This window comes from Staurois parvus, unplaced genomic scaffold (assembly GCF_062004578.1).
Source record: "Staurois parvus isolate SC_StPar_1 unplaced genomic scaffold, SC_StPar_1.0 ptg000493l, whole genome shotgun sequence".
Classification (NCBI taxonomy): domain Eukaryota; kingdom Metazoa; phylum Chordata; class Amphibia; order Anura; family Ranidae; genus Staurois; species Staurois parvus.
In genome coordinates, this window is record NW_028318289.1 from 105,811 (window position 1) to 129,298 (window position 23,488).

At 42.3% G+C, this 23,488-nt stretch overlaps 1 protein-coding gene across 1 annotated transcript in view; it reads left to right on the forward strand.

Annotated features, from left to right (window-relative positions):
• Positions 1-1,594: 1,594 nt before the first annotated feature.
• The window catches only part of LOC149452160 (T-box transcription factor TBX1-like), a 53,960-nt gene continuing 32,066 nt past the window's right edge, over positions 1,595-23,488 (forward strand). The window contains exons 1-3 of the mRNA XM_089689691.1: positions 1,595-1,616; positions 5,404-5,538; positions 23,200-23,407. Coding sequence (XP_089545817.1) covers positions 1,595-1,616; positions 5,404-5,538; positions 23,200-23,407 — 365 coding nt within the window. The remainder of the gene's footprint in view (positions 1,617-5,403; positions 5,539-23,199; positions 23,408-23,488) is intronic.

Genomic DNA, 23,488 nt, shown 5'->3' on the forward strand with positions numbered 1-23,488 from the left:
TCAACATGTATAATACATAAGGGGGGGACATGATCAACATGTATAATACATAAGGGGGGATATGATCTCTGTGTATAATACATAAGGGGGGATATGATCACCATGTATAATACATAAGGGGGATATGATCTCCATGTATAATACATAAGGGGGGATATGATCACCATGTATAATACATAAGGGGGGATATGATCTCCATGTATAATACTTAAGGGGGGATATGATCATCATGTATAATACATAAGGGGGGATATGATCTCCATGTATAATACATAAGGGGGGATATGATCTCCATGTATAATACTTAAGGGGGGATATGATCATCATGTATAATACATAAGGGGGGATATGATCTCCATGTATAATACATAAGGGGGGATATGATAAACATGTATAAATACATCAGTGGTTCATATAGTGAACTCGGTGTAGAGCTATTCACCCTGAGGTCATCAAAGAGGACAAGGGGGCACTCTTTACATCTGGAGGAAAAGAGATTTAATCTCCAAATACGAAAATGTGGAATAGACTCCCTCAAGAGTTGGTTCTGGCCAGCTCGGTGGATTGCTTTAAAAAAAGTCCTTAGATACACGAATATAACTGGTTAACATTTATAGGTAAAGTTGATCCACGGAATATTCGATTGCCTCTCTGGGGATCAGGAATGAATTTTTTTCTCTGCAGGATCAAATTGGATCATACTTTGCTGGGTTTTTTTTTGCCTTCCTCTAGATCAACTGTGGGTGTAGGATTATAACTTTTTTTTTTTTTTATTTTAATGGTTGAACTGGATGGACTTCAGCCAGACTAACTATGTAACTATATGTAACTATGTAACAGGCAGTCAGCTGGAATTTTCAGAAGGAAGCCTGCAACACCAGCACTTTCTCTAAGCAGAGGTTTCCTTTAGTACAAATTCTCATATCTACATTTCTGTTCAGGTATGAAAACTTTTTTGTGAATACCATTACTGTCACCTTGCCATAACGCAACCTATATTTTAAACTGAAGGTCTCTAATTGCAGCTAGTTATGATCTTGTTGAAGAAAACAAAGTTATGATCAATGTTTCTGAGGAGGCCAGCTTTGTCTCTTTTGCTGGAAGCTATTAATTAATCAGGCCTGTCAATGGAAGATTAATGGGACTTATTACAAAGTGTGACTGCAAGTGGCAGCCCAAAGATAGATGAGACATCGCCAAGTGCTGGATAGTAAAGCACCTGCCCAGAGTGGACGTTCCATGCCGCTTCTGGGACTCCTGGGGATGGTCCCATCAGCAGTACCTCGATCTTCGACACTTACATATGTGCAGGTGTTGAGTGTGGCTTTGTCACCAGAACAATAATCTCATTATGAGTTATTGATTGAGCCCAGGACATCTTCCTGCTGAACCTTTCTGGCATTCCTAAAAGGCCTGCTCAGCCCTTGTCATGTAGACATCAGTTGTCACAGCAGGGGAGCCCATGTAGTGAGAGAAAAGGGGGGAAGACTTAGTGCACTTCAGGGAAGGGAGAGTGGAGACAACATAAGGAACTGCAAAAGAAAGCAACTGAAGTCCAGGGCACTGCTGGTATTCTTACAGAGCAAGAGCGAGGATGCATCGGTCTCTTTCAACGGGTAAGAACATATTTTTATAGTGTACATAAAATCTATTATACAGTTTTACAAAGAAAACTGAGCTAACCAAATCTTTATCTTCCCTTGAAGAAGTTGACATTCTACAGCATTGCAAACATAGTGACACATCTGCAATGTTGTTGTTTTTTAATTTTTTTTAGAATAGTGTGTGTTTTTGGATATGGATGTGTATATATATATATATATATATATATAATGTTTTTTTTAATGTTTCACCAGAGCACTACAAAGCCACTTAATTCGATTAGTATTATTTAGTGGCTCACTAGGACCCTATTGGAACTGAATTCTTTCTGGAATGCATCACTAACAGGGATCACCAACAGTAGGGCGATTTAGACCTCGGGGGGCCTGGGGCACTTCAGAATCTGGGGGACCCTCATGCACAGAATTGGTTTACATTGCCAATGACAGTCACAAATTTTGAAAATTAAATTTAACAAGATTTAACACAAATGTAACACAAATAAAAAAAAATTCAACACAACATTCTGAGGTCATGCATACACACAGAAAATGCAGTCATAGTGCTCCATAGGGTTGATTTACTAAAACTGGAGGGTGCAAAATCTAGTGCAGCTCTGTATAGAATCCAATCGGTTTTAAGGTTTTTAGGTTTTTTTTTTGTCAAAACTTAATTGAACAAGCTCAAGTTAGCAACTGATTGGCTACAATGCAGAGCTGCACCAGAATTTGCTCTCTCCAGCTTTAGTAAATCAACCCCACTGTGTGGTTCACTTAAGCTGCCACAATATTCGTTTTTAAAAACAATGCAATATACCAGTCCAGAGTTAAACTATTTGCAGAAGATGGCCAGCAGAATATTTATTCCCAAAATACATTTAATAAAAGAGAGTAATTTTTTAATGATATTTTTTATATTTTAGTATTTTTATTTTATACATTTTTTTATATTATTTTTGTATAGCGAGTGACCCCTTCTGTTGGTGCAGGTGCCCCTTTTGCCCCCTTCTAAATCTGGCACTGGTTCTGATTGATGAACAGTGTGTCCAGTTCTGGAGACCTGACAAAAAGACATTGGTAAGATAGAATGGGTCCAGAAATAAGCAAAAAAATTGTGAAAATTCTGGGGGATAAAACATATCTGGAGAGACTTCAGGAACTTATTATGTACAGTCTGGAGGAAAGGAAAGGGGAGACAAGACTGAAATTTTTAAATACATCAAGGGGGTGAACAAAGCCAACTATACACAGGTCGAATTCCAAAATAATTTTCTTTTGAAAACCTTTTCTAAGGATTTTCGTTAGAATTTCTCCCCATTAGTGGGCCACAGCAATGAACGATTTTTGAGCAACCATCAAATTTGAGTGACGGGTATGTTGAAATTTTTTTTTAAAAACTAATGAATTTATAATCAATGATTGTTGAATCGTACAAGAAATATAATTGAAAAAGAAATGAGCTTGAGCTATGACCTCCAATTCTTGGCCAAGAAAATTATTTTCTGTAGCAATATGAGGTGAAATTAACGGTTTGGTTGGTTCAATTGCTAAATCAATGGTGGCACCATCAGATTACAAAATGCACAAAATGTCTGATTTTCTAAAAAAAAATGTGTTCAGAACTTGACCCATGCATTAGAGCACTATTTCCAATATGAAGCCAAAATCAAGAACTCGGGGACATGACCTCCAACTAGGAGGAGGAACGTTTAAAACTAGAAAGTATTATTTTATTGAAAGAGTAGTTGATCCTTGGAATAGACTTCCAGCAGAGGTAGTGAGTCAAATATGCTTGGGAGTTGGGACAAACATACTGTAGATCTATACTAGACAAAAAGGTTAAAAAATGTGGCAGACTTATTGGACCACCTGGTCCATTGCCGTCACTCTTCTATGTTTCTTCATATTTCTAATAAAAATAAATTCATACTCTTAGAGTAGTGAAATATATATAACCTTTTATATTTTGATTTCTTTTTTTTTTTTTCTTTCTTTTTTTTTTTTTTTCCAAAAAAAGTTTTATTGAAGTAAGAAAGACAAGACAGATCATAGACAGATACGGATCGCAGTCCGTGCACATCCTCATACACGTTCTCCCGTATCGCAGACGGGACTAGGACATTAGAATAAATTGTAGATCAACATAAATCTAAGTCCCACAGTAAGGCATATGCAAAAAATATAACCATAGCAATACTAATAACAGTATGTAATTTTAGATAAATATGGTATACATTAGTCTCTATGTAGAGAGAGCTCAAGTATCAAGACTATGAAGTGCAAGACAAAAGTATTATCTCAAGACATATATGTCTTATGTTTCCATATCTGAAAAACATGGGTTAGTTTTATAGATTATTGTTATACTTGTACATCTATGAATGTTCCGTACCTTATGAAAAATATAGCTAGTTAGAATATGAAGAAAAGGGTTGCAGAAGAGAGAAAGAAAAGAAAAGAAAAGAAAGAGACGCGTGTAGGAATGGAGGAAGAATATGAGATGTAGTATCAGAATGAGGTGGGGTGGAACATGGAGGATAAATAGATAGGGAGGATGGGGGAAAGAGAGAAAAAAAAACAAAAAAAACAAGAGGGGGGGTGGAGGGGGGAGGATGAGGTTTAGAAGTAAATAGGCATAACCAAACCAATCACATCAATTCGCATCGGCCTGGCTGTAACAGACTTTATCTTTAATTATGGGTATAATCCAGTTAAGGTCCAGTAATTGAATTATTCCTGAGGTGAAAGTTCTAGAGGCTTTCCATGTCTTCAAATCTTTCTCACTCATTCCTTCATTAAGCCATGATAAGTATCAGTAGATTGGAAGTGAGTCCAACATGCCCATGTCTTCCTGAATCGTTCGGGGTGTTCTTTTGATATTTTGATTTCTATTAAAAAATAGAGACAGTAAATAGAAAGTGTATAAAACACATTATACATGCACAGAATTGCTTTGATAGAGCTTTTTATTTCTTGCCCCTAAACCTTCCCACCAAAAGTGTCCACACTGGGACATTTCCACCCAAGCATCCACATATAAAGATTTATCAGTTCCCACAGCAAATGTTGACATTGGTTGATTTTCCACTGGAACACGTGTTCACATTGGGAGATATGAATGACATAAAAGTTTCTAGTATTATGCTAGTATTCTGTTCCATACAGTCTCGGTTGGTATATTATATTCAGCTTTTTCAATAGATTGTCAGGGCAATAGCCTGGGTCTCTCTACATTATTTGCAGATCAATGCTTTGTTTTTTCAAGAAAGTTAAATGAAATTAAATCAATTTCATAATAGTTTATTCAATTAGATGCATTTTGCCTAATATATATGAATGTACTGAGAGCACTATGACCCTTATCATTCAGAACAAAAGAATTTTAAAACTTGAATAATATTTTTCAACACAGAGTTGACTATCCATGCAGAAATTGCATAGAGACATCCCGATGCCTTTCTTTGTGTATAATATTGGCAGCACACACTAGTTGGTATGTTTCACAATTTCTGTAATGGTATGAAGACTTCATCCATACTAATGATTATTTTTAGTATCTATGTCACATAAATGTTGGTAGCTGGTTTGTCATATTTGTAGTAACCCTTTGAAGTATATGTAAAGACAAAGTATTTTTTTCTAGTTTTGGATAGAGCGGTGAGGGTTAGAACCCTTGTTTACGTTTTTACTGCTGTTTGTGTCCCTATTAGGGAGACCTTTTCTCTCTATTGTCCTGATGACTATTGTCCGTGGGACTAAAATTGATGCAAAATCCTTTATTTTAAAATTATCACATAACCAGGAATAGAGGGCCATTTTTCCAATGTGAGCACTTGCTCTGGTGGGAAATCTCCCAACCTGGGCATTTTTGGTGGAAAATCTTCCATTGTGGGTGTTTGTTCAGATGGTAAATCTCCCGATGTGGACACTTGCTCCGGTGAGAAATCTCCTAATGTGGACACTTGTTCCAGTGAAAAATCTCCCAATGTAAACACTTGCTCTGGTGGGAAATCTCCCAATGTGGTCACTTTTGGTATTTTGTGAATACTTGTTCGGATGGGAAATCTCCCATTGTGAACACTTGTTCTGGTGAGAAATCTAATGCAGGTATGTTTGGTGGGAAATCTTCCAATGTGGACATTTGGTGCAGTGAGAAATCTCCCACTGTGGACACTTGATCCATTGAAAATGCTCTCAATGTGCATTTGTTGAAGTTAAAAATCTCCCAATGTGGACACATGATTCATTGGTAAATCTCCCAATGTGGGTACATGATCCATTGGTAAATCTCCCAATGTGGGTACATGATCCATTGGTAAATCTCCCAATGTGGGCACATGATCCATTGGCAAATCTCCCAATTTGGACACTTGATCCATTGGCAAATCTCCCAATGTGGACACTTGATCCGTAGGCAAATCTCCCAATGTGGACACTTGATCCGTAGACAAATCTCCCAATGTGGACACTTGATCCATAGGCAAATCTCCCAATGTGGATACTTGATCCGTAGGCAAATCTGCCAATGTGGACACCTGATCCGTAGGCAAATCTTCCAATGTGGACACCTGATCCGTAGGCAAATCTCCAAATGTGGACACCTGATCCGTAGACAAATCTCCCAATGTGGACACCTGATCCGTAGGCAAATCTCTCAATGTGGACACCTGATCTGTAGGCAAATCTACCAATGTGGACACCTGATCCATAGGCAAATCTACCAATGTGGACACCTGATCCGTAGGCAAATCCCCCAATGTGGACACCTGATCCATAGGCAAATCTCCCAATGTGGACACTTGATCCGTAGGCAAATCTCCCAATGTGCATACGTTTCAGTGGAAAATCAACCAATGTGGACATTTGCTGTGGGAACTGGGAAATCTTTTAATATGGATGCTTGGGTGGGAAATGCCCTGATGTGGACACTTGTTTCAGTGGATAATGTCCCAATGTGGACACCTGTTCCACTGGGAAAGCTCACAATGTGGATGCTCATTCTGGTTGTCTAAGAGGGTGTTTCCTTTATTTAGAGAGATTTCCTCTTACCTTCTGTTGTGTCAGCAGGACATGAAGTGAAGGGCAATATATGTGGGCAGTTGGTCAGATTGGACATCTCCCAATGTGGGCAATTGTTCTGGTGGGAAATCTTCCAATGTGGATACTTGTACCATCCCCCGATGTGGATATTTGTTGCAGTGAGAAATTTCCTACTGTGGACAGTTGTTTTAATGAAAAATCTCCCACTGTGCATATTTGTTGCAGTGAAAAATCTTCTAATGTGGACCCCCCCCCCCCCCACAGTAGTATCATCTGCACCTTTTCATATCACCCCCCACAGTAGTGTACTGTACCCCACCCCCACAGTAGTATCGTCTGCCCCTTTCACAATATCCCCCTCACAGTATTGTACTCGGCAACCCCAGAGTAGTTTCCTCTGCCTCTCTTTCCCCCAACAGCAGTGTCCCCCCCAACACACACACAGCAGTGTCCTCTGCCCCCCATACAGTAGTGTCCTCTGCCTCCCCTCACCCATAGCAGTGTTCTCTCCTTCCCACATATAGTGGGAGTTTACTCTGCCCTTTCACATTGTCCACCCCGCCCCCCTACTGCAGTGTCCTCTGCTCCCTATAGCAGTGTAATTTGCCCCCCTCCCACAGTAGTGTCGTGTGCCCCCCAAAGCAGTGTCCTCTGGCCCGATTCACATTGCCCCCGCACTGTAGTGTCCTATGCACCCCTGCCCCCACAGTAGTGTTTTTTGCCCCCCTAAAGCTGCATCCTCTGCCACCCCCCTTTGTCCACACACAAACACACACAGGTGTATAGGTAGCACTCTCTTACCTTACAACTGGTGTGCAGCAGAGTAGAGGGCTGGAGGCAGCACAGTACTGGATGGAGGGTAGGAGCGGGGGCTTCCGGAGGTAACTTTTTATATTAACAAGCTGGTGATTAGTTGCTAGGATGACCCAGCTTCCTAGCAACCGATCACCTGCTGGTTAACTAGAAAGGTTAACTCAGGCAGCTCCCGATCCTGCCCTCCATCCAGTGCTGTGCTGCCACCCGATCTCCGCTCTGCAGTGAAGATGAGAGGGACTAAGGCTGGAGGGAGAACTGTCAAAGAAGGCTGTGTTCACAATCTACCTGTTGGCTGCCTGCAGTCGACGGGTAGATCACAATCCATGGCTTACTGACACCTTGTCTAGAAAAAGGCCTGAGGTGGTTTTGGTGCTGATGGCCTTGTCAACTTTAATATCTGGTCAAACTTAGCCTAACCTAAATACACCAGTTGGGTGCTACACTCTCCCACCATGCACCAAAGCTATCGGGACCTAAAACCTTTATTTCATTTTATTAAAACTTGTGTGACGAATATGGCATGCATTTTACACAGTCCTTTTGAGGCAGAGTATTAGGTTAATTAAAAAATAATATAAACCACAAAACAAGGGTGAACTAGATCACTCTAACTCGTCACTATCAAGCAGATAAAAGGGTACAACTCCAGTCAGCAGTGCCTAAAGTGTAACTCTTTGAATATATGCCAGTGTTTCAGTGGGATACAGTCACATAGTATACACTATATTGGCAAAAGTATTGGGGCGCCTGCCTTTCCACGCAGATGAACTTTAATGGCATCCTAGTCTTAGTTTGTAGGGTTCAATATTGAGTTGGCCCCGCCCTTTGCAGCTATAACAGCTTCAACTCTTCTGGGAAGGCTGTCCACAAGGTTTAGGAGTGTGTCTATGGGAATGTCTGACCATTCTTCCAGAAGAGCATTTGTGAGGTCAGGCAGTGATGTCGGTGGAGGAGGCCTGGCTCGCAGTCTCCGCTCTAATTCATCCCAAAGATGTTCTATGGGATTGAGGTCAAGACTCTGTGCAGGCCACTCATGTTCCTCCACCCCAAACTCGCTCATCCATGTCTTTATGAACCTTGCTTTGTGTACTGGTGTGCAGTCATGTTGGAACAGGAAGGGGCCATCCCCAAACTCTTCCCACAAAGTTGGGAACATGAAATTGTCCAAAATGTCTTGGTATGCCAACGCCTTAAGAGTTCCCTTCACTGGAGCTAAGGGGCTAAGCCCAACCCCTGAAAAACACCCCACACCATAATCCCCCCTCTACCAAACTTTACACTTGGCACAATGCAGTCAGCCAAATACCGCAAACCCAGACAAGTCTAACAGATTGTCAGACAGAAAAGTGTGATTGGTCACTTCAGAGAGGTGGAGAATGTCACCAGTACACCAAGGATCACCAATATGGGTCCAAAAGTTTTAATGAACGATCACATAGTTACAGCAAGGCAATGTTTCGGAGTCTTGCAGGACTCCTTCATGCCTGATGGAAGGGGTCCTGCAAGACTCCGAAACATTGCCTTGCTGTAACTATGTGATCGTTCATTAAAACTTTTGGACCCATATTGGTGATCATCAGTGTGCTGGTTACATTCTCCCTTGCGGATTCTGTTCGGTTCCAGCTGACGGTCGCTGCAGTATACACACAGCCAATTTTACTGAAGGAACATGTGCATTTGGATTGTGAATTTGCATTTGTCACTCCAGAGAATACGTCTCCTCTGCTCTAGAGTCCAGTGGCGGCGTGCTTTACACCACGCATCCGACGCTTTACATTGCACTTGGTGATGTAAGGCTTGGATGCAGCTGCTCGGCCATGGAAACCCATTCCATGAAGCTCTCTATGCACTATTGTGCTAATCTGAAGGCCACACCAAGTTTGGAGGTCTTTAGCTATTGACTCTGCAGACAGTTGGTGACTTCTGCACACTGTGCGCTTCAGCATGCGCTGACCCCGCTCTGTCAAGTGACGTGGCCTACCACTTGGTGGCTGAGTTGCTGTTGTTCCCATTTGCTTCCACTTTGTTATAATCCCACTAACAGTTGACTGTGGAATATTTAGTAGCCAGAAAATGTCACGGATGGACTTATTGCACAGGTGACAACCTATCACGGTACCACGCTTGGAGTCACTGAGCTCCTGAGAGCGACCCATTCTTTCACAAATGTTTGTAGAAGCAGCTTGCATGCCTAGGGGCTTGATTTTATGCACCTGTGCCCATGGGGGTGATTAGAACACCCGAATCCAATGATTTGGGGGGCTGGACCAATACTTTTGGCAATATAGTGTATATTAACATATATTAAATTTGTGCAAAGTAAACTTTAAAATAAAGCAATGAGATGCCACATGGTAAAATGGTGCTTGCTTTGTGTTTTCCCCATATTTATAGTTTCCTATGTGCATGATGACATCATTAACACAGCGCCCTCTGCTGGTGAGTTTGCCACTAGCTTGTGAATGAAACCATGCTCACTCTTTATTTTCATCACACATAGGATGCCATTGACTCCTTGTCCTCTGTTGGTGACTAAACCATACACTGCCCTTATATATATCACACTTATGGCTCTACTGCCACAGCACCCTCTACCTGTGGCTCAACCAATTACATACAATCTGGTCTACCAAATTTCCATTGATCGGTGTATGGTCCTAGAATCAAAATCGTTCAATAGCTCAAGACCCAAATCTGGGAATTATCACAAGTAAAGTATCTCACCATTCTAACACACCATACACTTCAATAAAACCATGATATATATCTTTTAAAGTGGATTTGCACTTACAAAAATGATATATCACCTACATCCTAGTCCTAACATCATAATTGGTAATTAATCACACCAGAGTTTAACGACCCTGAAATCAAATGGAAAGCTGTGTCAGCCATGCAAGAATAACAAAAAAGTGAAACCCACATTTAACCACTTGAGCTCCGGAAGGTTTTGCCCCCTTCAAAACCAAGGAATTCTTTGCTATTCAGCACTGCGCTAACTTTACTGGCAATTGCGCAGTCAAGCAATGCTGTACGCAAATTAAACATATATTGTAAGCTCCCAGGCTCAGGGGCCTCCTTTCCCTCTTGTATTGAACTGTATTGTTGCTGTATTGTCTTCCTTTATATTGTAAAGCGCTGAGCAAACTGTTGGCGCTATATAAATCCTGTATAATAATAATAATATATTTTTTTCACACAAATAGGTTTTTTTTTGGTGGTATTTGATTACTACTGTGTTTTTTAAGTTTTTATAATATAAATGAAAAAAACATCAAACCTTTAAGAATACCCCCAATATTTTCTACTTAATGTTATAAAACATATCCAATAAAATCAAATCTCTTCATAAATTGAGGCAAAAATGTATTCTGCTACATTTCTTTGATAAAATAAAATCCCAATACATGTATATTAATTAGTCTGCGTGAAAGTTATAGCGTCTATAAACTATGGGATATATATTTGAAAATTGATCAATCCTGATGGATATTCTTGAGGCCCCATAATGTCAGGACAGTGAAAATACCCCCCAAATGAATTTTTGGGAAAGTTGAGAGTCTGAGGTATTTAGTAAGAGGCATGGTGAGTTTTTTTTTGAAGTTGTAATTTTTTTTTCACAATTTTTAGGAAAATGAAGAAATTAAATAAAATTTCTTTCTTCTTCAGTGTGTAAAATTTTACTTACATATCACCAGTGCAGTACATCATCATACGACTGGTGTGGTGGTGTTCAGGGATACTGACTGGTGACAGTATGTTAAAAAAAAGAATTTCAGTTTTCTTTAAACATTATTCTTTTTTTTTTTTTTACATCCTGTCATCAGAGAAGCTCTGTGTCTCCATAGTGATGCTGTGCTATTCTGGAGGTGATCAGGGATTTTTTCCCCACTGTTATTGCCTATACATTGATGTTCATTGTATAAGCAATAGTTTTAGCTGTCACAAATGGGTTAGCCATTCATGAAGAGCTTGCCTATGGTTGTGATCTGTGATTGGCTACAGCTAATGTCATGGTACAGGTAGCCTGGTACTGCTTGCTTTGGGCCAATCACAGATCACAACAGAAAGCAAGTTGTTCATGAATGAAAAGCCATTCATGACAGGTTGTTCGCATTGTTATGATGTGATCGCTATGACCAATCATAGCGATCGCATTCTACCCGGTTACCGCTAACGGTAATCTACTGTGTCAGTTCTGCGCACTCCTAACCCAGAAGAGGCACAATCATACATATTGCCAAATATATTAGTCAGCCTGAATTTACACGCACATGAACTTTAATGGCACCCCAGTCTTAGTCCGTAGGGTTCAATATTGAGTTGGCCCCGCCCTTTGCAGCTATAACAGCTTCAACTCTTCTGGGAAGGCTGTCCTCAAGGTTTAGGAGGTGTCTATGGGACGGTTTGACCATTCTTCCAGAAGAGCATTTGTGAGGTCAGGCACTGATGTTGGGGGTGGATGCCTGGCTCACAGTCTCCACTCTAATTCATCCCAAAGGTGTTCTATTGATGTTGGAACAGCACGGGGCCATCCCCAAACTGTTCCCACAAAGTTGGGAGCATGAAATTGACCAAAATGTCTTGGTATGCTGACGCCTTAAGAGTTTCCTTCACTGGAACTAGGGGACCAAGCCCAACCCCTGAAAAACACCCCCACACCATAACCCCTCCTCCACCAAACTTTACACTTGGCACAATGCAGTCAGGCAAGTACCGTTCTCCTGGCAATCACCAAACCCAGACACGTCCATCGGATTGCCAGACAGAGAAGCGTGATTGGTCACTTCAGAGAACACGTCTCCACTGTTCTAGAGTCCAGTGGAGGCGTGCTTTACACCACGGCATCTGACGCTTTGCATTGCACTTGGTGATGTAAGGCTTGCATGCAGCTGCTCGGCCATGGAAACCCATTCCATGAAGCTCTCTACACACTGTTGTTGTGCTAATCTGAAGGCCACACCAAGTTTGGAGATCTTTAGCTATTTACTCTGCAGACAGTTGGCGACTTCTGCGCACTGTGCGCTTCAGCATGCACTGACCCCGCTCTGTCATTTTATGTGACCTACCACTTGGTGGCTGAGTTGCTGTTGTTCCCAGTTGCTTCTACTTTGTTATAATCCCACTAACAATTGACCGTGGAATATTTAGTAGCAAGGATTAACGCTTGAATTCACTGAGCTCCTGAGAGCGACCCATTCTTTCACAAATGTTTGTAGAAGCAGTCTGCATGCCTAGGTGATGATTTTATACACCTGTGGCCATGGAGGGGATTGGGACACCTGAATCCAATGATTTGGAGGGACGGTCCAATACATTTGGCAATGTAGTGTATATGTGACTGAGCCTGCCCTTGCGGCCCTCCTGCAGTAAATGTACTGTGACGGGATTGGCAAGTGGAAAGCTATACAGCGACTGGATTATTTTTCAGGAGGCAGAAGGGGGGTGCCCCTCCGGCTGCTGCCTTTACCATGCTCTCCTGTTTCATCAGAAAGCCCGTTGTAGTGGATTGTGATAGACAGTCCACATTTTATTAGATGATCAGTAAAATGACAATTTTATAGTCTTGCTACATTCTGTTTCTTGCTCTTTAAATTCCTTACTCTCTTAAGTAAACAATCAGATATAGGTTGACAGAACAATGATGATAATTAAGATGGCGCCTTCATCCGGAGTCTCACCCTTGGTGACTCATTAGGAGAAAAGTATCTTTTAATGTAAACAACCCCCATAAAAGGGAATGAGTCATTTTGGGGACAATGATTGGAAGATATCAACACGGATGGATGAACATGCAGAAACCAGTGGACTTTTCACCCAATCAATGTATATGCTTTGCCTGCATCATATGCCCTATAAATGATACTGTTAGTTCCTCAATAAAACAGAATTTTAGGAAGTTGGCAAACTGCAAAGTGTCAGTGTCTTACTTCCACGTGCACGTATTCTCATATTAATTTGGCTCACTGGTAGATCACGGTAAATGGTCTGTAAGTGACCTAGTCCAAGACATTTGGCGCCCAACGTGGGGCCTTCCTGTATTTCCACATGCCTCGCACCTCCAGGACGGGCCATCATCATAGGGGGGCGGCGCCTTGCCGGGCGCATCTCCTCTCCTGTAATATACATATACAACTCCCCCGTCCTGATTCAGTTTTTGCTCCACCCACCCCTCCTGATGTAGGGTGCAGGCCACATTAAACCAAGTTTCTGCTGTCTTTAACATGTTATGCTTCATTAGAAGCCCTCTCTTCTCTTTACACAGCTTCCTCCACCAGTTCACAAGCAAACAAACTGTTCTCTGGCTTTATAAGTTTCTGTCCCATTTTGTTTTACTTCCCTCCTGGGGACCCTAAGGTGGTCCCCAAAGCCGTCACTCTCTCTTGTTCTGAAAGTGCTGTGTCGTGAGACGGTTTAAACAGAACCCACGGACAGCACGCAGCACTTCCCCCCCTGCTTCTCCTTCAGAGAGACTTCCCTATTTTTCAGCTCCACTGAGAGTAAAGCACATTAACCCTGTAAACCAATATATCAGGAGCTACGATTGTCACTGTACCACTACTTGTAGTACTTTCACCAATCCCCACTCTTTCGTGGTGTACACCAAACATTAATCCACATACACAGTGTGATCATGACATAGTATTTCAGACACGCCTGTCGGGAGTAAAATGTTTTTTTTTTGTTTTTTTTTAGTTTTCTTTTTCCCCCACAAGCCAATCCCTGGCTGTGGTTTTTTCCCCCGTGTCGCCATTACTGCGACTACGAGATCCCCTCGTCAGTCACCATCGCTGCGACTGCGAGTTCCCGGCACCCTCTCTCAAATCAGGGTGTATCCTGTCCACTCCTGACGAGGAATATTTTGCCGTAATTCTCCCCTCCCTCACAGGCGCATCAACAACAACCCAACCAATCACACTGGTACACACAGACAACACAAAAGACAAGACATATCACACTGGTCGATGACGTTACACTGACAGGTGGGTTCAAAGGAGCCCCGGGCAAGTATACCTGTCACTTTGCTGATCAACGGACAGCCAGACGGGTGAGTAGTCCCGCTGGGCAATTCCAGACTACGCAGGTAAGGAATTATTAAACATAAAAATTCACTTACCGCTTTCGGAGGTGATCAGTCTCCACGTCTGGAATGCTCCACGGTCCCCCTCATCCACTCTGGGTTGGCTGATCCCGTGTTCAGAACCCGGGCTCCACGCTGGGCGACAAATGTCAGTGTAACGTCATCTACCAGTGTGATATGGATGCGACTGGAGGCATCTGGTTTCTAGGACACAGTGAGAAGAACTGATCTTGTCCCACTCGCTGTGTAACATCAGAAACCGGAAGTGGTCTGATGTAAACAAGCCATTACCAGCTTGTAAAAGCATCTGATCAAACCAATCTCAGTTTGATCAGATGCTTTGGAGGCCACAGGAGAGATCTGGGGTCTCATAGAAGAGAATTAAGGAGGGATATGATCTCCATGTATAAATACATCAGTGGTTCATATAGTGAACTCGGTGTAGAGTTATTCACCCTGAGGTCATCACATCACAAGGGGGCACTCTTTATGTCTGGAGGAAAGAAATTAAATCTCCAAACATGGAAAGGTTTCTTCACAGTAAGAGCTGTGAAAATGTGGAATAGATTTCCTCAAGAGTTGGTTCTGGCCAGCTTAGTGGATTGCTTTAAAAAAGTCCTGGATTCTTTCCTAGATACGCAGAATATAACCGGATACTAACATTTATAGGTAAAGTTGATCCAGGGAATATCTGATTGCCTCTCGGGGGATCAGGAAGGAATTTTTTTTCCCAGCAGGAGCAAATTGGATCGTGCTTTTCTGGGGGTTTTTTTGCCTTCCTCTGGGTCAACTGTGGGTGCAGAATTATACATTTTTTTTTTTTAATGGTTGAACTGGATGGACTTTTGTCTTTTTTCAGCCAGACTAACTATGTAACTATATATAAAGAGGACCTGTCATGGCCCATGCTACACAAGATAACAAGGGATGTTGTTCGTCCTTTGTGATAGCAATAAAAGGACAATTAAAGGTATAATGCCCCCCCCATGCGCAAAGGCGAATGCTTGTATAAGTCACACACACATCGCTATTGCATTATTATTTAGTCATGCTACCAAACTACCAAATGCTTTCATTCCCCAGAATGATACACCATCTAAAAATCAAGTCCACAAGACTATATTTGATGTTGATTCCTGCATATTATCAGTAAACACAATAGAGTCTTCCCACCAGCCGAAGAATACATTGGCGTACGTTGGCACACAGGCTGTTCCCACCATTGTACCCACCAGTTGTCTACACACATTAAAATATTAATATATAAAATAGTGCAGCGCTAATAAACTATATGTTTATACTGGATTTGAGGCTGACCACAACCTTAAATAGACAGTATGAAGTCCAAAGAAATAATGTCCAATGATAGTAACAAAGAGATGAAACGGTGACTTTGTTACTTCCCAGTGAGGCACTCACTAAAAAAAGTGCAGGAAATATAAGAAATGCGCACTCACCAGATGCGCAATATGAAAGCGCAATAATATAAGCCTATGGAAGGTGCAGCTCACACTGGGCAGGTTTTTCCACAATATTGGCGCCTTTAGAGGTCTTCTTTACTGGAGGAAGCTGCGGTGGGGATGAGCACACATGAGTCACTCTCCTCTGGGCCTCAGGGTGGTCCCCATAGTGTCCTGGAGGATTAAATGCTCGATGTGGAGCAGAGAATAGTGGCCATAGTGTAGTAGGTCAAAATCTCCGATTTTATTAATAATAAAAAGTAATGAACATACATAAAAAAGAACTTGGAGGCCTTCGCCGATCAAGTATATATAAGGTATATAGCAAAATCGTTCAAAACTGTTCAGAACACTAACCAGCTGGATAGTTATGGAGGCCACTGGACCTCCTTGATCCGGTGGCATGACGTCTCAGGCGTGTGTGGCTCCTCTTTAACGTGTTTCGCACACAAAGTGCATTCTCAAAAGGGGTGATGCCAAGGCACCAATATTGTGGAAAAGCCTGCCCAGCGTGAGCTGCACCTTCCATAGGAGAAAAGGGGACCTCTGGCTTATATTATTGCGCTTTCATATTGTGCATCTGGTGAGTGCACATTTCTTATACTTCCAGCACGTTTTTTTAGTGAGCGCCTCACTGGGAAGTAACAAATTCACCGTTTCATCTATTTGTTACTATCATTGGACATTATTTCTTTGGACTTCATACTGTCTATTTAAGGTTCTGGTCAGCCTCAAATCCAGTATAAACATATAGTTTATTAATGTTCAAGAATTTTCAAAGTTTTAGGTGGCTTTCACACTGATCAGTTTTTCTTCCGCTGTTGTGTTAAAAAATGCAGAAGAAAACAGTGTGACCGTTCTACGAAACTCTTCACACTGATCTGTTGCAGGTGCGGTGCGTTTGCTGCATTTTGGCTACTTTCACACCAGTCTACTGCAAAAATGCATATGCATTTTTACCATGCTTTATGCATTCTTTAAAGGACGTGATTTAAAAACACAATGCAGGTACGTTTTTGCTGCGTTTCCTATTGATTTCAATGGTGCATTTTTGTTTTTTAATCACACCAAATCTGCTCCACTTGATCTGTGAAAAATGTACCAGAACCACAATGGAGCAGTATGAAGCGTTCCATAAAAATACACGGTTTTCTTTTGCTTTTTTTCTTTTCACGGATCAGTGTGAAAGCATCCTTTTTGGTGCAAGTAAAAAAAAAAATCCTCATGGAAAATTTGGCAACAACGCACCTTGTGTTTTTGGTGCAGTTTTTGAGTTACATATCCTTTAAAAATGCACCCCAAACGAGGTAAAAATGCATATACTATTTTGCCACAGATCTGCAAGGACACAATGAAATCAATAGTTCTCTATATGCCCTGTTCACACCACAACGCTACTATCACGTGCAGATTTTTTTCTGCACAGAAATTTGCAATGTGTATAATGCTCATTGACGCTTGGTTCACAATAGTGCGGTCTTGTGGGACGCGCCACGACAGCCCATTCATTTGAACGCAGGAAAAAGATCCTGGCACCTTTACAGAAATCGCAGGCCACACTTGGAACGGCACTACAGCGGTTGCGATTTCCAGTTAGGCGGTATGCCATTAAAATTAATGGCACCCGCCTGCGGGTCCTGCTTTTTGTGTGTGGGTGCCGCAGCGGCTTCCACCCGCACTAGTGTGAACTGAGCCTGAAGCGCACATGAAATATGAGGCCTCTGCAAGTGCATGTCAGTTTCCATCAGTTTTTCATCGCACATGATGTGAACGAAGCCTTAAGATGAACACATCGTGAGCCTGGGTTCACCCTGATGAGTTACGGAATTCGCAGCATTTTCTGTGCAAATTCCGCACTGCATAAGAATCACACCCCGTTCATATGAACCGCTGCAGGTATGTATGTATGTTAAGTTAACACCCAAAATCGGTCCGCAAAATGCGATGCGATGTGCAGAATCAGATCGCATAGGTGTGAATACACATGGGATCCTATTCTAGCACGGACAAAAAAAAGAGTCCTGCACCTTTCTTCTGTGTGGGTGTGATTAGAGTCATACAAAATGTACGGCTCCAATTGCACCGCACACAAATAGCATGTGATTTGAACAGGAATGCAGTACGGTTCCTGTGTGAATCACATGCGATATACTGCACCACATATATGTGAACCCAGGCTGAAATCTTCTCCCTTTCATTAATAAAAATTACTCTCAAGCTTGTAAACCCTGGGTGTGTCTAATGTTACCATACAAAGCTTCCCCATCCAAGCTGGCCAGGAGAACATTGTCAGATATAGAGAAATCTGTCAATTTATTCACAAATCAATGGAAGATGACAACGCATGTGCATAGGGTCTTAAAATCGTTAATGTCATTGCTGGCACATTCAGTAAGGTTTTGGTCACCTGACAATACAGGATGACCATACATCATAACTACATTCCTTCTATAGCAACATTTTATTGTCTCAAACCTGGCCGCCCTATATGGTCAGGTGGGGCCAGATTAAGGCTGGCCATACATTATACAATTTTCTGGAGATTTTTGGTTTAGATTTACCAAAAACCATATAATACAAGGTCAAACCTAAACACTTTCAATTGTATCCAATTAGGCACTACAAAGTTGAAGGTAAATCTATAGGAAATTGGACAGAAAATTGTATAGTGTATGGCCAGCCTTAGACCTTGAGGGGCGGTCCCTCATAGACCGTTGCTTCACAATCTCAATGTCAATCACACTTTTTAAAAATGCATGACACAACATCATGCATGCACACGCACAAAGTCATAGTGCTTTATGTGTGGTTCACTTGAGCTGCCAAAATTCGTTTTTATAAAAGATATGATATACCAGTGTAGAGTAAATACTTTTACAGATGATGGCCAGACAAATATTACTTCCCAAGATACATTTAATAAAAGAAAATGTTTTATTGTGTATTTCAGTTTTTATTTTATTATTTATTTTTATTTTTTTATAACTATTTTTAAATCATCTTTTTTTTTTTTTTTTTTGTATAGAGGAGGTCCCCAGGCAGTTGTCGTCCCCCCCCCCCTTATCTGGCACTGGTGTCGCTTAACAACAGCTTTCTATTTGATTTGAGGGTTGTTAACCTCTGATCTGATGATTTACCAGTAATGATGTTAGGACTAGGATGTAGGTGATATATTATTTTTGCAAGTAGTTTATCCACTTTAAAGGATATATCATTGTTTTATTGAAATGGATGGTGTGTTAGACTGGGGAGATGTTTTAATTGTGATAATTCCCCAGTTTGGGTCTTGATCTATTTACCAATTTTGATTCAGGGCCCATATTCTTATCAATGGAAACTGAGTAGACTAGATTGTATGTAACTTGTTGAGCCACAGGTAGAGGGTACTATGGCCGTAGTCCCCTTAGTGCAGTGTTTCTCAACTCCAGTCCTCATGGACCCCCAACAGGTCATGTTTTCAGGATTTCCCTCAGATGAAACAGCTGTGGTAATTACTAAGGCAGTGAAACTGATCAAATCACCTGTGCAAAATAATGGAAATCCTGACCTGTTGGGGGTCCATGAGGACTGGAGTTGAGAAACACTGCCTTAGTGAGATATAAATAAGGGCAGTGTATGGTTTAGATAGCCTTCAATCACCAATAGAGAACGACAAGTCAATAGTATCCTATGTGTGATTTTAATTGAAGGTGAAGCATGGTTAATTTACATGCTAGTGGCAGCCTCACCAACAGAGGGCGCTGTGTTAATGAAGTCATCTTGTACATAGGAAACTATAAATATGGGGAAAACCCAATGTACATGCCATTATGTCATGTGGCCTCTCAGTGCTTGTTTCTCAACAGGAATGCTCCTTGGGAAGATTTACATCCCTACAGATAGCGGAAAAGAAGAATGGTGTCAGTAGGAACATATCTGAGAGCCAGGAATTGATCAAGGAACCCCTAGCAACCTCTATAGGGTTCTTTGGAACTCTGGTTGAGAGGCATGGCTGACTGGAGTTGTACCAGTTTATCCAGTTAAAGCAGAGCTCCAAGTTCCCCCCTCAAAAACAATTAAAAGTCAGCAGCTACAAATGCTGTAGCTGTTGACTGTTAATATAAGGGCACTTACCTGTCCAGGAATTCAGGGATGTTCTCACCCGAGCAGATTCTTAAATTTGGGTACATGCACCAACATCTTCAGTAAGGGAAGCGCAGTGAAGCCTTGTGGTATCACAGCAGGTTTCCTACTGTGTTGTGCTTTGTAAATGGTCCAGTCTTCTGGCACATATCCTCTCTCCTTATGTGGTCCATTGGGTGCAAGAGTACTCACACTGTCCTTTCATGTCAACTTGGTGGGTTGGTGGCTGTCTTCAGGTCTTACTCTGGGCTGGCTCCTTCCCTGCTACCCAGGCTGTCCTCCCTGGGAGACGTTGAGGCAGTGGCGATCCTCTTCTCCAGCGACCTGCCTGTAGGTAGGCTCCCCTCCCTGGGGCCCCCTCCCAGGCTCAACACTCCAGCTCCTCACTTCATCTTCCACCCAACACTGACCCAGGCTCTGTGATAATTAAGGGTTGCCCTGGTCACCATGCCCAGCCTCCTGCCAGAGGAATGACCAAGGTCCCTCAAGTATGCAGACCTTAGGCTCCTCCATACCTCCTCCAGAAAGCTCTCAGGTTTCTGGAGAGGTTGAAGGGCTCCAGAAGCTTTGACATTCAGAACCTCCCAGCCTGTTCTGAGGTGAACTCCTACCTCACTAACAGGCTGACTCCACTACCAAAAATCCTACCTAACTAAGCTAAAGGGTGTTACATATAGATGCTGATCCTGATAGAAATCCTAGATCCCCGTAACTACTTTTTCATCTGTCCATTTACGGATGTAAAACGGACACTCACGTATTTCTATGGACTAGTGGATGTAAACGGATGATCATCTGTTTACATCCGCTAACATCTGTTTTTTTGAACGGAAGAAAACCCTATTTTTCTTCTGTTAAAAAAACCCAGAACAAACGAAAAACAGATGAAAATGGATGAAAACATATGATGTGAACCGAGGAAAAACTGATGTGAACCTAGCCTAAATGCAGCTCTAGAATACAGTGCTAAGTGCTGCCATGTGGATGGACACACTGGGCATATGGCTCCTTTTACATGAGTGGCCTGAAGGCAGTAAAAACTGTGTTGATTCGTGTTTTTACCACCCACCTACAAGTGGACATGGTGCATTCATTGCCATGGCCGTGATGCTTTGCAGCAGTCTTAACACGACATGCAGAGTTTGGATCACACTTCTCCTTGTATGTAATATAGGCAGCAGTTTCACCTCCTCAACCTCTTTTCTCTCTCCTCTAAAAAGATATCCCCTTCCGATCGCTTTTCAAGGGTGCTGTAAACCCTTAGTTGTGAAAGGAGCCTAATAAAGCTGCATTCAGACACATACAAAAAACAAAAATGAAAACGCAGTACAGATCCAAACATAGTATTTATTTTTTGCATTCACAGGCATGAGCCCTGAAATTAATTTTATTCCTAGTGTGATGCTTTCCACTTCTGCCCCCCCCCCAAATTTTAGTTGTGCCTCCCCAGTGGTGTTTTTAGTTCATGTGCTGCCCTAGGCACCCCACCCCTCGCCACCACCACTATCACCATAACACCCCCCCAGCTCCCACCAACACCACTGACCATCACCCCCCCCCCTCAGCCGCCCACCCGATTCATGCACTAACCTTACCTTCAGAATGAAAGAAGCAGCTGGCCATCCCCGCACCCTCGCCATCCTGATGGAGAAAGTTGATGAAAGGGGGCACTCTGATGGAGACAGTTGATGTAAGGGGGCACTCTGATGGAGACAGTTGATGTAAGGGGGCACTCTGATGGGGAAAGTTGATGTAAGGGGGCACTCTGATGGGGAAAGTTGATGCAAGGGGGCACTCTGATGGGGAACGTTGATGTAAGGGGGCACTCTGATGCGAACGGTTGATGTAAGGGGGCACTCTGATGGAGACGGTTGATGTAAGGCGGCACTTTAATGGAGACGGTTGATGTAAGGGGCGCACTCTGATGGGAACAGTTGATGTAATGGGGCACTCTGATGGAGATTGTTATTGTAAGGAGGCACTGATAGGGGCAAATCATGTAAGTAGGCACTAATGAGGACAATTGATGTAAGGGGGCACTCTGATGCGAACAGTTGCTGTAAAGGGGCACTCTAATGGGGACAGTTGCTGTAAGGGGGCACTCTGATGGGAAGAGTTGCTGTAAGGGGGCATTCTGATGGAGACAGTTGATGTAAGTGGGCACTATGATGGGGACAGTTGATGTAAGGGGCACTGTGATGGGGACAGTTGATGTAAGGGGGCACTTTGATGGGGACAGTTGATGTAAGGTGGCATACTGATGGGAACAGTTGCTGTAAGGGGGCACTCTGATGGGGACAGTTGATGTAAGAGGGGCACTGTGAGTGGAACAGCTCCTGTAAAGGGGCATTCTGAGGGTGATGTAAGGAGGCACTGTGATGAGGACAACTGATGTAAGGGGGCACTCTGATGTGAACCCTGATTTAAAAGCAAGACTCAGATGGGAACCCTGATGTAAAAGGGAACTCTAATAGGGACACCTGATATAAGGGGGCACAGGTTCTCATTTATCCTAATCTAATGGCCCTCCAATACATACTAATGTTCCCTGTTCACTCCTGCATTAGCTATGATATATCAGTCAAACATTACTTCTGGGCCGTGACTAGTGGTACAGAAGCATGTCGCATTAACAAGGGAGTACTAGTCCTCTGCATCTGTGACAGACTGTCGGTGACGTACACACAATGTTGACGTTTTGCCCCCTGACTTTTTTTTTTTTTTACTGCACCCCCAGATCAGCTACTAGAAGCCACCAATGATCATAAGAACCTTTTTTTTTCATTAATCAGAAACATTTGAGAAGAAGAAATAAAGAACATTTGATTTTACCCCATTCACACAGAATGAATGTACATGGCAGTTTCAACAGATGAAAAGCAATGTAAAATGTATAGAAATACACCTCATAGTATAGGGGAGAAATACAAATTCGATTAGATTTTAATAGAATTTTTTCATAATGCATGATGTGTAGAATCATTTTTGGCTATAATCTCCCTGGGACTACCAAGGGCTGGGGTTATTGGTTCAGTGTTTTCAGTATTAAATACCTCTGAAAATAGTCTTTATCTTTCAGACGCACACCATGTCCATTCTGGTTGTTTTGGGTCTCCGGACATTGGCCCCTGGAGCTCATCTCTCTCAGACGTCCCCCGGCCTCCACAAGATGATGTCTCATGTAAGAATGCAGCTTTGCGGAGTATTATGGTCAGCCTGGAGACTTCGGCACTTTGGGAGACCTTTAATAGTCTCGGCACTGAAATGATTGTGACAAAAGCTGGGAGGTGAGAAGCTTTTAACCTCTTGCCTACCGGGCACTTTTACCCCCTTCCTGCCCAGGCCAATTGTCATATTTTAGCACTGTC